Source organism: Myxine glutinosa, chromosome 1, assembly GCF_964187855.1.
Source record: "Myxine glutinosa chromosome 1, kmMyxGlut1.1, whole genome shotgun sequence".
Classification (NCBI taxonomy): domain Eukaryota; kingdom Metazoa; phylum Chordata; class Myxini; order Myxiniformes; family Myxinidae; genus Myxine; species Myxine glutinosa.
In genome coordinates this window covers 23,377,239-23,393,720 of record NC_136261.1, presented here as the reverse complement: position 1 = coordinate 23,393,720, position 16,482 = coordinate 23,377,239, and the positions used below count along the sequence as shown (strand labels likewise).

The 16,482-nt window shown below is 44.7% G+C and overlaps 1 protein-coding gene across 2 annotated transcripts in view; it reads left to right on the top strand.

Moving 5' to 3' along the window:
- The window catches only part of LOC137416116 (carnitine O-palmitoyltransferase 2, mitochondrial-like), a 1,201,140-nt gene that overhangs the window by 1,175,176 nt on the left and 9,482 nt on the right, over positions 1-16,482 (top strand). For both annotated transcript variants that reach the window (XM_078769788.1, XM_078769794.1), the window contains one exon: positions 11,723-12,005. In XM_078769788.1, coding sequence (XP_078625914.1) covers positions 11,723-12,005 — 283 coding nt within the window. The remainder of the gene's footprint in view (positions 1-11,722; positions 12,006-16,482) is intronic.

Here is a 16,482-nt window from a genome sequence, read left to right as displayed (position 1 = left end):
GTTGATTGGTGTGAGAATGTGAGTGAGTGCACGAGCTTGTTGAGTGGTGTGAGCATGTGAGTGAGTGCACGAGCTTGTTCAGTGGTGTGAGATTGTGAGTGAGTGCACGAGCTTGTTGAGTGGTGTGAGCATGTGAGTGATTGCACGAGCTTGTTGAGTGGTGTGAAAATGTGAGTGAGTGCACGAGCTTGTTGAGTGGTGTGAGAATGTGAGTGAGTGCACGAGCTTGTTGAGTGGTGTGAGAATGTGAGTGAGTGCACGAGCTTGTTGAGTGGTGTGAGCATGTGAGTGAGTGCACGAGCTTGTTGGGTGGTGTGAGCATGTGAGTGAGTGCACGAGCTTGTTGAGTGGTGTGAGATTGTGAGTGAGTGCATAGCTTGTTGAGTGGTGTGAGCATGTGAGTGTGTGCACGAGCTTGTTGAGTGGTATGAGAATGTGAGTGAGTGCAGGAGCTTGTTGAGTGGTGTGAGCATGTGAGTGAGTGCACGAGCTTGTTGATTGGTGTGAAAATGTGAGTGAGTGCACGAGCTTGTTGAGAGGTGTGAGAATGTGAGTGAGTGCAGGAGCTTGTTGAGTGGTGTGAGAATGTGAGTGAGTGCACGAGCTTGTTGAGTGGTGTGAGCATGTGAGTGAGTGCACGAGCTTGTTGAGCGGTGTGAGAATGTGAGTGAGTGCAGGAGCTTGTTGAATGGTGTGAGATTGTGAGTGAGTGCACGAGCTTGTTGAGTGGTGCGAGCATGAGTGAGTGCACGAGCTTGTTGAGTGGTGTGAGAATGTGAGTGAGTGCACGAGCTTGTTGAGTGGTGTGAGATTGTGAGTGAGTGCACGAGCTTGTTGAGTGGTATGAGAATGTGAGTGAGTGCAGGAGCTTGTTGAGTGGTGTGAGAATGTGAGTGAGGGTACGAGCTTGTTGAGTGGTGTGAGATTGTGAGAGTGCACTAGCCTGTTGAGTGGTGTGAGAATGTGAGTGCATGCACGAGCTTGTTGAGTGGTGTGAGCATGTGAGTGAGTGCACGAGCTTGTTGAGTGGTGTGAGCATGTGAGTGAGTGCACGAGCTTGTTGAGTGGTGTGAGATTGTGAGTGAGTGCACGAGCTTGTTGAGTGGTGTGAGCATGTGAGTGAGTGCACGAGCTTGTTGAGTGGTGTGAGCATGTGAGTGAGTGCACGAGCTTGTTGAGTGGTGTGAGAATGTGAGTGAGTGCACGAGCTTGTTGAGTGGTGTGAGCATGTGAGTGAGTGCACGAGCTTGTTGAGTGGTGTGAGAATGTGAGTGAGTGCACGAGCTTGTTGAGTGGTGTGAGATTGTGAGTGAGTGCACGAGCCTGTTGAGTGGTGTGAGAATGTGAGTGCATGCACGAGCTTGTTGAGTGGTGTGAGCATGTGAGTGAGTGCACGAGCTTGTTGAGTGGTGTGAGCATGTGAGTGAGTGCACGAGCTTGTTGAGTGGTGTGAGATTGTGAGTGAGTGCACGAGCTTGTTGAGTGGTGTGAGCATGTGAGTGAGTGCACGAGCTTGTTGAGTGGTGTGAAAATGTGAGTGAGTGCACGAGCTTGTTGAGTGGTGTGAGAATGTGAGTGAGTGCACGAGCTTGTTGAGTGGTGTGAGAATGTGAGTGAGTGCACGAGCTTGTTGAGTGGTGTGAGAATGTGAGTGAGTGCACGAGCTTGTTGAGTGGTGTGAGAATGTGAGTGAGTGCACGAGCTTGTTGAGTGGTGTGAGCATGTGAGTGAGTGCAGGAGCTTGTTGAGTGGTATGAGAATGTGACTGAGTGCAGGAGCTTGTTGAGTGGTGTAAGAATGTGAGTGAGGGTACGAGCTTGTAGAGTGGTGTGAGCATGTGAGTGAGTGCAAGAGCTTGTTTAGTGGTGTGAGCATGTGAGTGAGTGCACGAGCTTGTTGAGTGGTGTGAGAATGTAAGTGAGTGCAGGAGCTTGTTGAGTGGAAAAAGTGGAAAATGCTTTCACATGTGGAAAAAGTAAGTACACCCCTACATTTATCTCTACTTCAAATACCTAAAATTTGAATCAAGTGCACCAGCTCAGGTGCAAATGATTAGAACATCGTTAGAGAGGATCTTGGAGGAACCTGTCTTATTTAAACCTCAGACATTTAGTTTGGTTTGCTCTTTGTTGTTGAAGTGTGCGGCGTCACCATGCCGAGATCAAAAGAGCTCTCTGAGGCCTTCAGAAAGAAGGTTATAGATGCCTACTAGTTTGGGAAGGGATTTAAAAAGATCTCCAAACAATTTGAAATCAATCATTCGACTGTCGGAAGATCATCTGCAAGTGGAGAAGATTCCAAACAAACTCCAACTTGTTCAGGCCAGGCCGCCGCAGCAAGTTCAACCCGAGAGCAGACCACAAGATGCTGAAAGAAGTCTCTAAGAACCCCAGAATGTCATCACGGGACCTACAGGTAGCTCTTGCCACTGTTGATGTCAAAGTGCACGAGTCTACCATTGGAAAGAGGCTGCACACATTTGATCTACATGGGAGGTGTGCCAGGAGGAAACCTTTGCTGTCCAGAAAGAACATCAGGGCAAGACTAAAGTTTGCCAATGAACACCTCAGCAAAGACCAGCACTTCTCGAACAATGTGCTCTGGACAGATGAGTCAAAGGTAGAGCTATTTTGCCACAGTACCAGAAGACATGTTTGGCGAAAACCAAAGACAGCATTTGACAACAAGAACCTGATACCAACTGTAAAGCATGGTGGTGGAAATATTATTGTTTGGGGCAGCTTTGCTGCATCAGGGCCTGGGCAACTCACCATTATAGAATCCACTATGAATTCTTCATTGTACCAGAGGGTGCTTGAGGATAATGTGAGGCCAACTGTCGGAAAGTTGAAGCTCAACCGAAGGTGGACCTTGCAACATGACAATGACCCTAAACATACCAGTAAATCCACCAAGGAATGGCTGAAAAGAAAGAAATGGAGGGTTCTGGAATGGCCAAGTCAAAGCCCGGATCTAAATCCCATCGAGATGTTGTGGGGGGATTTGAAACGAGCTGTGCATGCAAGAAACCCCTCAAACATCACACAGCTGAAAGAATTCTGCATGGAAGAGTGGGCAAAAATTTCTCCCAGTCGATGTCAGAGACTGATAGACAGTTATAAGAAACGCCTACTTGAGGTTGTTTCTGCCAAAGGGGGCAATACCACCTATTCGAGCCAAGGGTGTACTTACTTTTTCCACATGCGAAATTTGCATTTATATTTATTTAAATTATATATGTATATACATTTATATATATTGTTATGTTGTTATATTGTTATATTGTTATGGATCTGTCACTTCCGCCTTTTTTGTTATTATGTTCTTGGAGTATTTTAAGTTTCATATAATATTGTTGTGAAGATTTTTGTGTGAAATGGAGATGACTTTCGTAAAAGGTAAAAATTAATGTTTGTGAAGGAAAAGGTTTTTGTTGGTTGGTTTTGTTGGCATGTTTTGTTGCGGTTTTGAGTCTGTCAAGTGAGTTTAATAAAGGTTAAAGTTTGCCCCCCATAGTTAGTCACACAAGCAACATGTAGCCTCACAATAGTATAGTTATGTCTTAGTATTTGTGAGCTTAGTTCTTTTCCAGTGTTAATTCTGCGTTGAGTAGGAGGCAGGAGGATAGGCCCTACTTGCCACCGATTTCCCAGCCACCCTAGCCTCGATCCAGTTTGTTAAGCATTGGTTGATCATTGGGCGAGTTAACACGAGGCAGGCAGAGGAGAATCGGGGCGGAGTCGAGGTGGAGCGGCAGAAGCGATGATGGTAAGCACGAGCCGCCAATCAGAGCTCGAGGTGGTGGCGCGGCATGGCATCAGAGGGCGTGGTGAGAAGGTTCGGGTGAGTTCCAGAAGGTTCGGGGGGTGTAGATATAAAACCGGCTGCGCAAAAGCCCTTGATAGGACTTGCGTTGTATAGGACTTGCTACGAGAGAGAGAGAGAGAGAGAGAGAGAGAGAGAGAGAGAGAGAGAGAGAGAGAGAGAGAGAGAGAGAGAGAGAGAGAGAGATAAGAGGACTCGCGTTGTATAGTACTTGCTGCGAGAGAGAGCGAGATATAGGACTCGCTTTGTAAAGGATCGATGCAAAGGACTTGCACGCCAGGATTCGCAGAGGAACGCAGGACTTGCGGCAAAAGGATTTGCGAAAGAACCTGATAAGCGGTGAAAGCTGATGAACTTGACGAACTTGCACGAGAACGCGCGCGCTAACCAGCTCGGAGTGTATAGAAGAAGAGGAGTTGGCCGCTACATATATGCGTGCGCAGCCAGACGCGCTTAGAACGAATACAGCGCATTTCAGATGCGCGAGTGAGCCAGGCTGAGTAACCGCCAGCCGCACTAAAGTCCGGCCTCTACCGTTCCACCCCATCATCTGTTTGTACGAGAGACGCGCTACGAGTTCCTGCCTTCGCCTGCCACCATCTTCGTGGGATGTCCCGTGGACCATGGAGAGCTGGACGAGGACCATCTCTGGACGCTTTGGGGAACACCTGCCCATCTGCAATTCCCTGTGTGAGTGTGAGACGGGCCCGTTGTCCAAGGGATAAGATAAGACTGCTTAAGGATTGCTCTGTGTCTCTTCGTCCTTGAACCTGTATATACGTGTGGGAATAATTAAACGGTTTATTCTTCCTTTCTTCCTGATTCGATCGTTCCTGTGGTGTCTCCATTTGACTAAGCGTGGCACGAATAAGATCCCTCCAATCGGGTTCCACTAAGTTAGACTGCACGGACCACGTGTATGCAATCCACTCGGCGTACTCAAACCATACGTGGTTCGTGGGAGGCTTGTTTCCTCGCTCCCAGGGCAGCGCGGGGAATTAGGTACAAGCGAGCATTAGTCCCGAAACCCTGCTCCGCATGTGTCCGGGGGGGGGGGGGGGGGGACGTTTCACGTCTCGGTTCCGCCAGGCCCAGCAAAGACAAGCGGATTAATCCCCCCTTGATAAGGGGAAGAAGGCCTGCGTAGAGAACCGCAACAATATATATATATATATATATATATATATATATATATGTACATATATATGTACATATATATGTATACAGGGTGTCTCAAAATACATGGAACCCATGTCACTGCTAATAATTCTGCCAATATTAATGTTCTTGTTCTTTTTTTTCCAGATTTGAAGAGAGGAGACCATAACAACTAATAATTATCAATCAAAATGCCTTGGACAAAGGAGGAAAAAATATTTTGCGTCACTACTTATTTTGAGACGAAATCATTCAAAACGGTGCAAGCAAAATTTCGCAGGAAGTTCAACTTCAACAACTATCCCCAGAAAAACCAAATTTATCGTTGGGCACACAACTTTCAAGCCACTGGATCAGTAAACAACCTCAACAAGAAGGCAGAAACACCCAGTTCTGGCAGGAAGCTGACTGCAAGATCTCCTGACAATGTGAATGCGGTGAGACATTCTGTCGGAAGGAGCCCGAAAAAGTCCATCCAAAGACGTAGCCAAGAGCTGGGTCTTTCACGTGCGTCAGTGCAAAGAATCTTGATCAAGGATCTTCAGCTGTACCCACACAAGATGCAGATCAAGCATAAACTCACACCAGCTGACATGGCAAAACGTGTTGTGATGTGCCGGTGGTTCGAGAACAAGATCGAAGAGGATCCTGACTTTCTTGATGATGTTTGGTTCAGCGACGAAGCACACTTCTTGCTCTGTGGGCATGTCAATAGCAAGAACAATGTGTTCTGGGGCACACAAGCCCCAGACAAGGTGCTTCAGAGGCCCTTGCACTCTGTGAAATGCACGGCCTGGGTGGCCATCTCAAAACATGGCATAATCGGCCCGTTTTGGTTTGAAGACGCAGACGAGGAGGCAGTCACTGTCACAAAGGAGCGTTACATTGTGGTGCTCAACAAGTTCTGGAGGGGACTTGGGAGACATTGTGGCGTGAATCGACATGTGCAATGGTTCCAACAAGATGGGGCAACTCCACATACAGCCAACATCACGATGGAGTGGCTGGACCACCGATTCCCTGATCTGCTGATCAGCAGGCGCCGCGAACCCGAGTGGTCTCCGCATTCACCCGAACTGAACCCCCCAGATGTTTTATCTCTGGGGGTTCTTGAAAGACCACGTGTATGAGAATCGTCCTCAATCCATTTCTGAACTGAAAGTGGCCATCACCCAGAAGATTCGTGCCATCAGGAAGGAAGAGTGTGTCAGGGTGATTGACAACTTCGCTCGTCGGCTTCAAGTGTGTCTAAGGCGTAAAGGCGGTCATTTGGAACATGTGCTCTAATAAATGTATCCTTTGAGCTAGAGACCTCAAATCTTCAGTTTTTTTATTGTTATCATATCAGCTTCCAGGAAATGTAATCTTTTTTGGAGTTTCTTGTCTGAGTAATAAATTAGTATCATGTTAATGGGTTCCATCTATTTTGAGACACCCTGTATATATTGTTATATTGTTGTATTGTCATATTGTTACGGAACCGTCACTTCCGCCTTTTTTGTTATTATGTTCTTGGAGGATTTTTAGTTTCATATAATATTGTTGTGAAGATTTTTGTGTGAAATGGAGATGACTTTAGGAAAAGGTAAAAATTAATGTTTGTAAAGGAAAAGGAAAATGCGGCAAAGAAACCGGAAGAGGAGAGAGGAGGAGAGAGGAGGAGATTGCCAGGGAGAGGAGGAGACAGCTGTGAGTCACATCGAGGCTACAAGCAGACCTTCTTGATATTGGTCATGAATGGGTTGAGGCTACCCTGGAAAGGGATTGCCCGCTACATCGTCACATATTGCGATTGCAATTAAACCTGCGTCTCAGGTTTTATCACCAAGTGTGAGTTATTGTTGGAGGGAAAGCATGCGCCTCCATTACAGGCCGATCCGCTATTTTCCCTCGAGGAGACCGTCCACCTGATGCATCGTGTTTGTCGTTGGGATTTCCATTTCAACCTCATCGTGTTGATTGCAGTTGGTTTCCATATCGGCTTAATTCCCATATCAACCTCTAACCTTGTAACTCCTCATCCACAGTCACGCCAATACCTGCCTATTGATTTGCCATTCTGCACGACTTCGACCTTCAACCAGCATGCGGATCCGTGCACGGACTTTAAGGAACGTTACATTCCACTCACATTTGGCATATCATGAGTTTATTGCTTTGAGAGCATTGGGGAATGATGGTACCATCAGATGTATTGTTCATTTGATGCAAGTGAAACATTCATTGTACTTTCTTTCATCGTGTTATTATGGTGTATGTGAGAGTTCTTAATACAATTACTTGTTTTGTTCGACAATTGCATTGGTGTGGTTTTACCATGGTTTATTAGAACACTCAAACTAACAAATCTTTGTGCCGTGTTCCCACTCGAGACTCTGAGGGGCACCGTAACCGGAGTTTGACGAGGTAACATGTAAAATAATTTGGGGGCACGTCATCCGGGATTGAATTCCCTAACATCGTCATCTGGGATTGAATTCCCTAACATTCCCAAATTTGAATTCCCTAACATTCCCAAATTTGAATTCCCTAACATTCCCAAATTGCTCTCCTGAATGCTCGTGGGGGTTACACGAAGTACTGAACTGTAATTTTACCGTCCGTAATCCCAGTCATAATTTAGCTTTTGTTTTTGTTGAATTTTTTTTTGGCTAATGTGCAAAATAAAGAGATACTTCTGGAAAACTTACAGAAGTTTAACATAGTACTGTCCGTGAATTGAGTTCGATATCAGTTTACATCACTTTCAAGGATCAATTTATTTGCTTTGAAATGTCAAATGTGGTTTTTGTTTCTTTTAAAGGTCACATCAACAACATCTAGAATAATTTCAACATAATTCCAATGAACTTTTGGTTCTAAGTCATCTTGAAAAGTAAGTTCACCCCCACAAAAAAAATATTCCATATTAAATGCCAAGTCTGTACTATTGAGCGAAATGACATTTCTCCTGATATATTAACATCTTTCATTTCATCAAGATTGACATATTTGGGGTCATTAAAGAATATATAAATTTCACCGTGTTTAGAGCTAATAGATTTATCTTCCTTTTTGATAGCTTCAGTAAAAAGATTTTCCTTTTTTGATACTTTTACATGTTTCATTACCACCTCTAGTTTATTATAAATCTCCATAAATAGTGGTGAAACTTTTGTTATAATTCCTTTAATTGACGACTTCCTAAAGACAGAGAATGCTTTTCCTTTAAAAGGTATTGAGTGGCTCATATTATCCTTCATAATAGGTTTAATCCAAAAGTTATTGAAATCATCTTTGTTCAATTTTACATCAGTGCAATATATTTCAGTATCCTTTTTAAATGAGGAGATTGATTGAAATTTGTATTTTGTGTTTTGAAACATTGTATTTATTAGACAAAAAAGTGATTGCCAAGAGAATGAGGGGAAAATAATTTACTATAATCTCAAAATGGTATGTGGTTCGGGAAGTGTTCAAACAAGAACATTAAGAGAAGTTTATCATTTCATATCAGCTCAACGACGATACCTAAACCGAGAGTTAAATTCTAATATCACATTTGTCAATATTATAGATGCTGATTGTTCTTCTAAGAGAATTAAGTTATTACCTAAAAATGAAACACAAATATTTATTGGGTCTCTGTATGAGTATAATGAAAAATGGGGGGAGTTAATAAGATAAATGCAGGGAGGCTTCAATGTTAAATTTGAGGTGAGCTAGAACCTATGAGTAGTAGTTAGGTCGATTGAGGATTAAATATTTGGAAATAGGTTGTCCCAAAAGAGGGTGAAATCTTGTTGAAAATCCAGAGATTAGTTTTTTTATAGCTCTTTCGCCATTGACTTCAATTTTAAATTATTTGAGTTTTAGTAGATGGTAAATGAGCTTAGTAAAAAGTGAACGTAATTTTTTGAGAGAAAAAGGGGTGTAATTTTATGAGAGAGGGCGTGTGAGTCAATACGTTTTTCCCTTTTTTCCCATTGACTTCAATGTTAAATTTAATGTGCCTCAGAACCCCCATTTTCCCCCTACTATCCGTCCACAATTTTTTTTTAGATATCTTGTTCACAAACAGACAAACAGACAGGGGTGAAAACATAACCTCCACCCACCTACGGTGGCAGAGGTAACAACTTACCAGTGGTGTAGCTCGTGTGTTGGTTTCCCTTGTCATAAGCCAAGAGTTCATTCTGCAGCAAATGACCCTCTCCCTGTTCAAATGAACTACAGATTCGCTCTGTCCTCCTGTTACGCATATTCAGTCACCAACGAGAAACATATCAAGATACAGTCATTCAAATTGTACCTTTCCACAGTGTGGGTGAACATGCACATGTCTACGCTATTCAAAACACCATATTTCCACGACACATATTCATGAATATTATGACTCAGTGGATCATCAGTAAAAACAAAATGTCAACACCAAGGATTTTGCAGTGATTACTGCAGAATTACTTGTTCCACGAATGACCAAAATCTATTAATTGTCTCTTATTATTTACTAGCAGGTGTACCCGTCATTGCCCGGCGATGTTCTAATCCTATTGGCATTTTGAAGAAATCAATTTTTTTTTCAATTCCCCTACTTACACACCCAATAAGGAAAATTTATATTTAACATGATATTACACCCCCTCTACCCCCCCCCCCCTCCCCCCCACACACACACTAATCGTGGATAATTTAATGTTACCTTTCATATCGCTACAAAGGCACAGGCACGATAAAGCCATTTTTTTTAAATCCCCCCAAAAATAAAGTTTCTTTTCAGTTTTAAATTATTTTTTGGCCGAAACACTCCCTGGTACTCATTGATGAACCTCTGAAAGTTTGATGAAAATCCGTTCAGCCATCACTGAGGAAAATGGCGACACACACACAGACAGACAAACGGCTCTCTTACAGGATAGATTAGCCCGTCCCCTGTGCAGCAGGAGATGGGGGGGTTTACAAACCACAAAACTAGGTTTCTGTGTGTGCCTGTCCGGGCCGTAACTATTTTACCATTTGAGATATTTTCAGCAAATTTTCAACAAAGCTTTGTGATGATAATGCGGAGAAGGCAAGTTAATAATTTTATCAAAAGTATCACACAAAATAATCAATTTTCATCCAATTGACCTGAAATTTAAATTTACCATATGAGTCTTATCACATTTTCCACAAAGCTTTATCTTACTAAAATTCACCAAATGTCCGTCCGTCCGTCTGTCTGTCTGTCCCTCTGTTCGAAGGTACTGCAAAAACAGCTGAACTGATCGCAACGATATTTTGGGTGGGTAATCCTGGGACCCCCGAGAGTAAAATAGGCTATTGTGGCGGGCACAAGGGACAATAATTCCGCGCACCAGTGGGTGGCGTGAGCATCCAGGTGGGGAACGAAAGCGCATGCCCTGCCTTTCGACCGATCGGCCACGCCCGGGGACAAGGCGTGGCCTCGGGACATATATGTGGGCTCTAAGCTCGAGCCCGCCCAGTGCTGAAGTGCGAGCTCTTAATAAAGACTCTGTTTGTACCAACGCGTTGTGGCCTACCTCTCTGGCAATCGAGTCATGTGTGCACAGCACCACACTGGTGACCCCGATTGGTTCAGCCGTTGCTGACCCCCAAACGCGCCATGGCTACCAACGCCGTCGCCGTCAAACTCCCGGAGTTTTGGGAAGCACAAGCCGGGGAGGGGGAGGGGAGGGGGAGGGGGGAACGGCTAGCTTGGCAAGCGATAGCAGGCTTTTTACTTTTATTTTTACCTCAATGTAAAGGGCTATATATATAGGGCTATATATATAGTAAAGGGCTATATATATAGCAACGTAAAGGGCTATATGTAAAGGGCTATATATATAGTCCGTGCTTGGAGCCTTCAAGTTCAACATAAAGTTTTTTAATGAAAAATAATGCAGATGTATAACAATCCACCAATGCAAGTTCAGAAATGAATGCAGATCCTTTACTTTGCGATACAAACGCAATTCCCACCATTTCCACTCACGATCGAGGCCTCCACAGTGACCGCGCCTCTTCTTCCTCCTACAACTTCGTCTCACTTCTTTCACTCAAAATGCACGAAATTCTGCCGCATGAAATTATGTAGAGGCCTCGTCGGGGGGATATAAGGTAGATAAGGAAGGCGTTGTAACAGAAGAATCAAAATAAAAGTGGAAGAACATAAGGAAATGGGAGCTATTCTGGACCCACAGCCAAACCCGACAAACCATTGCAATACACCCCGAACGTCTAGCGCCGCCACAAACTACACCATGGAATTGCAGCTGGCGCGGTTTTTTTAAACCATTGATATTAAAATAAAACGTAGCCTAAAACCAGCGGGATTTTATGCTGATTCCGAATCTGTGTCTAAAACTTTTCTCCGATGTGTAGTTCTTGAGTTATAAGCGGACATCCAGACAGACACACACACACACACACACACACACACACACACACACACACACACACACACACACACACACACACACACACACACACACACACACACACACAGACACTCCTCCTATATATATATACAGAAGACTTCGTTTTATAATCCCACCAAAGATGGCCGACTGATGTCCTTTAACTCAGGACAGCAAAATTACTAAAACCATGGGGATAATAATAGTTTATGTCTTTTTCTTCTTGTTTTATATAACTCACTGCAGGTCTTCCTGTGACTAGTCCTGTTTGCCTGCTATGCCCTTTCTAGCATTACTTAACTTTTTCAGTTTATCTGCCTTTCATTTTCACCTTCCAGGGATGCGGTGTGAGTCCAGACAGTATTGTGCAGTTAGCACTACAACTGGCATTCACCCGCATGTATGGACACCATGCCATGACTTCCGAACCTTGCAGCACAGGTACCTTCCTACATGGTCGCACAGAAACCATTCAACCAGCCACAATTGAGGCTCTTGAATGCTGCAAGGTTTTCTGTGCGGATTCTCCAAGATATGGTTCGCAACGCACTACCCTTCTGCGCCGGTTGATTGAAGCAACCTCCAAGCAACACAAGCAACTCATCTCAGAAGCTGCCATGGGTAGGACATTTGTTGCATCTTCAATTGAAAAATAACTAGAAATATAAATGCACTGGCAGAATAACCACCCTGTGGGTGGGTAGAGTTTGCACATTACTTGCTGAAAAAGTATAGTCTCTGTTTTGCAAGAAGACTATAGATGTTTGTGTGGTGACAACTAAAAGGTTCCAGATGGTCCAAAGGTCTAATGGGTATGTTCCAATAGTAGTTAGGGTCTAAATGGTCTAAATGAATAAAAGTGTCTCATCTCGAAAGAATGTAAATGTCTAAGTGGTCTAAAGGCGTCTAAATGAATACAAAGTGTCTAAAAAGGCTTAAGACTCGAAGTGGCCTGAATGTTTTAAAGGTCCAAAGCACTAAATGCTCAAGGATCTAAGCAGTGTAAAGGGGTCTAAATCTGTCTAAAGGGTCTGAAGTGTGTAACGGTCAATAGTGTGTTAAGTCTAAAGGGTCTGAAGTGTGTAATGGTCAATAGTGTGTTAAGTCTAAAGGGTTAACTATAGTTAACGAATTTAAGGAATGTAAAGGTTTAAAGCGTCTGTGGGGTCTTCGGTTCTAGGGGTATAAAATGGGTCTAAAGGTTATTAAATGTATTCAAGGTAATAGGGGCCGAAGGGCTCTGAAGGGTCAATACTGGAGGTTATAAGGGGTCGTATGGATTCAAATGGTTCTAAAGGGTCTAATGGGGAATATAGGATCTTAGGTGTCTTAAGTGTCTTCAGGTTCTAAAGGGTCTTATGATTTCTGTCGGGTCTTAGGGTTCTAAGGGGTCTATTGGGGTCTTATGGTTCTAAAGGGTCTGATGAGGGATATGAGGTCTTAGGGATCTGAGGCTTAGGGATCTAAGAAACACTTTCTCTCTACTCTCAGGACTGAACTCTCAAACCTGTCTCCCTCTTCCAAATCCTGGTGGCATCTGGTCAAATCTGTTTCTGGTGTTTGGTCCCACTCCACCCCTTCCCTCACCTCAAATGGCTACACAGCTGAATCCGCACGTGAAAAAGTTGAATGCCTCAACTCGGTGTTTCCCTCAAAATCTTGTTTCCCAAACCCGTCTCTCTCTGTACTCACCTTACCGAGGCGAACCCAGCTGCTCCTGGACTCTGTGTCCTTCTCTCTTGACAAGGTGGAAAAGTTTCTGTCAAACCTCGACTCTGATTCTGCAACTGGACCAGACGGCATCAGCTCACGGGTCCTAAAATCCTGCTCTGCCACTCTTTCATACCCTCTCTCTGTTCTCTTCACCCTATCCTTTGCTAAAGGTCATCTGCCATCAGCTTGGAAATCAGCCAACATTACCGCTTTACACAAAAAATGTGCAAAAACACATCCTTGCAAATACAGACCAATCAATCAGCCTGCTCCCAATTATGAGCAAAGTCATGGAATTCATCCTTTCTTCGGATATCAAATCCTTCCTCTTCTCCAATGGCTTGATCTCTGATCATCAATTTGGATGCAGACCAGGTCACTCGACTCTGGACATGCTGCTTCTGCTGTCTCAACAATGGATGGAGGTCCTCAATGCCAAACAGGAAATCAGAGGTATCTCCCTTGGCATATCACGTGCCTTCGATACGGTCTGGCACCTCGCTCTGCTCACCAAACTCTCCTCCTATGGTATCCATTGAAATCTCCACGCATGGCTTGCGGATTTCCTCTCTCGTCGAAGTCAACGTGTAGCCTTGAATGGATTTCTCTCATCTCCCCTTCCTGTTCAGGCTGGAGTTCCCCAAGGCAGTGTTCTGGGCCCTGTAATTTTTCTGGACTTCATCAATGATCTCTCAGACTCTCTGGAAAATCCTCTCTTTCTCTTTGCTGATGACTCCACTCTCTGCCACTCGGTACCTCATTCCTCAGATCGGTAGTCTGCAGCCTCCTCACTATCTGCAGACCTGGACAAATCACAGACTGGTCAAACAAGTAGAACATGTCTTTCAATCCTGACAAATCTCACACTCTTACTATGTCTCTCCGAAAAGACCGACCGGACAACCCTCCCATCTACTTTCTCAACAATCCTCTCCAAGAAGTACTGTCACTCAAGCTTTTGGGTCTCACTATCTGCCATGATCTTTCCTGGGAAAACCACATTTCTAAGCTGGCCTCCAAAGCCAGTCGCCGACTTGGCATCCTCCGTCGTGCTAAGTAATTCCTTGGCACACCTGAGCTCCTCACCACATACAAAGGTTTCATCTGCAGCTCAATGGAATACTGTTCCCCCCACTGGGCCAGTGCTCCTGCCTCTCACCTAGCTCGGCTTCACGCTGTTGAAACCAAAGCTTTCAGAATCTTTCGAGTCTCCAAAGATGAAGCTAACTCTGAGGGCCTTTCACTCACTCACAGCAGGCAGGTTGGTGGTCTTTCTGTCTACTACCGACTCCTCTCTTGCCTCGCTACCCCAGCTCTGTCTGTGCCCTGTCCCCCAAATATTCCTACAGGTTGCACATGATCTGCCAGCTACCGTATCCTGGTGAAACTGCCAAAATCAAGACTCGCTGCTCACCTTCATTCTTTCATACCTAATTTATCCCGCCTCTGGAACAAACTGCCTCACTCTCGTCAATCCCACTCCTCCCTCCAGGTCTTTAAAACAGCTGTTTGCCACCATCTCTTATCTTGCCCCAACCAAAACCTTGATCTTTTCTACACCCATTAATTTAAACCCAGATCCACATTTTTGAAATACCGAATTATTTCCTTGGAGTCCTAGCAGTGTCCATGTGTTTTATACCTCTCAGCAGGGCTATACACAGCACCATGGCCAAATGTTCGGTGTCGACCGCCTAAATGACAGCCAGGGCCATATCCCTGCAAACGTCTGATTAACTTGCCTCTTGTGCAATCTCAATCATAAGCACTAGGCAGCAATCTAGCAACTAGCAATCATAAGCAATCATAATCATAACTGCTAGGCAGGGTTGCAGGTAGTAGTTGAGACGACACCCCCTCCTTCCCATGCCTTCTCCCTCCAAGCCCTCTCCCTCCCACAGATCTCCCGATGTCCCTGATCTCTACTGTTGTACTTGTGTGCTTTCCTCTCTCTCTCCATCTTGTCTCCCACTCTCTTTATTATATGTTTTTTTTTTATGTGTCCGTTTTTTATATATTTTTTGTGATTTATTTTAGCTCTTACACGAGCCTCGATCTTGTATACAAAAAAGAAGAAAAAAAAAAAGGCTTTCAACGGAGTCTATAGGTTCGACATAATCTTAGGGGTCTGAGGTTTTTCCTAAACCCTGAAGATTTTTCGGGTTTTCAGGTGTCTTCGGGTTCTAAAGGGTATTATGGGGTCTTAGGGTTCTAAGACTACACACATTCTACAGTGTCTTTGGGGTCTAAGAGTTCAAACGGGGTGCTTCTGACCCACCACGGTACTTTATACAGAGGTGCGGCTTATGTGAGGGCAATACATAATGCCTATGAGGAAGAAACCAGCTGGCACCCTGATAAATTACCAGACGAGCTCCCAGAACCGGTGAAGGGTTATGAACACGTTTCTCCAGGGTGATGCCGCAGCCTACCAGCTCTGCAAATGGCAAGAGAAGGAAAAGATTCTTCCCACATCCAAAAAATATTGTGACGTTTGGAAGGTGGCGCAGGTAGAATCCAAGGTATCGAACAGCTTGAGCCAGCCATCATGGGAACATGAGCACATCGACATGCACGCAGCCTACCTCGCCTGTGAGGACAGTGTTTTTGGAGGCGTCGGTGAGGCAATGGATCGCAACCGACAGTATGGCTTCTCGCCGAATATGTTTTGGCAAGCAAACGTGGATGGTGCATCTCTCAATCACATTATCTCACTCACGAGTGCAGTGCAGCTTGATACGTGTGAGTTTCTTTCCAAACACTCACCCTTATACGGTAGGGCACGAAGGGGAGCACCTGCGCAAGATCAATAGTTGTATCACCACACCCGAATTGGCTGATCTGCTACGAGCAGGTGACCTTTACTCGGAGAGCACAATCGCTCACGAGGTAGTAAATAGTGTCGGTGTGAATGAGAAAATCAAGTTCCCAGTTGATACGATCTAGCCCTACGCTTTTTTGGCGCTTGGAGGGAATATATGCCAAGTATTCTTGTGAGGGACGAAAATAAGACTGCGTACATGTCCACCGTCCTGGCGGGGGCTGAGAGGCTTCTTAATTTTGAAAGTTACCGGACGCCTTCGAATCCAATCTGAGGAAGAAAAGGTGAGAAATCAGTGGTACCACATTCGGGCCTTCATGTTGGGGTACACTCACATCGGGCTCTGACGAGTGCTACGGTGCATTCCACAGGATGACGTGCTGTTTGTGTGCACAGAATACATTTGCACCCATCGGCTCCCCCAGGCCGTGCATGTCCTGCTTGTAGATGAGTGTCCCAGATACTGGCAATGGCGCCACAAAACTCCTGGGTATGAATGGCGCCAGGAAGCAGCCAGTTGGAAAATCGACCACTGCGGGAGTTGCACACCTGCTGCGACAATCA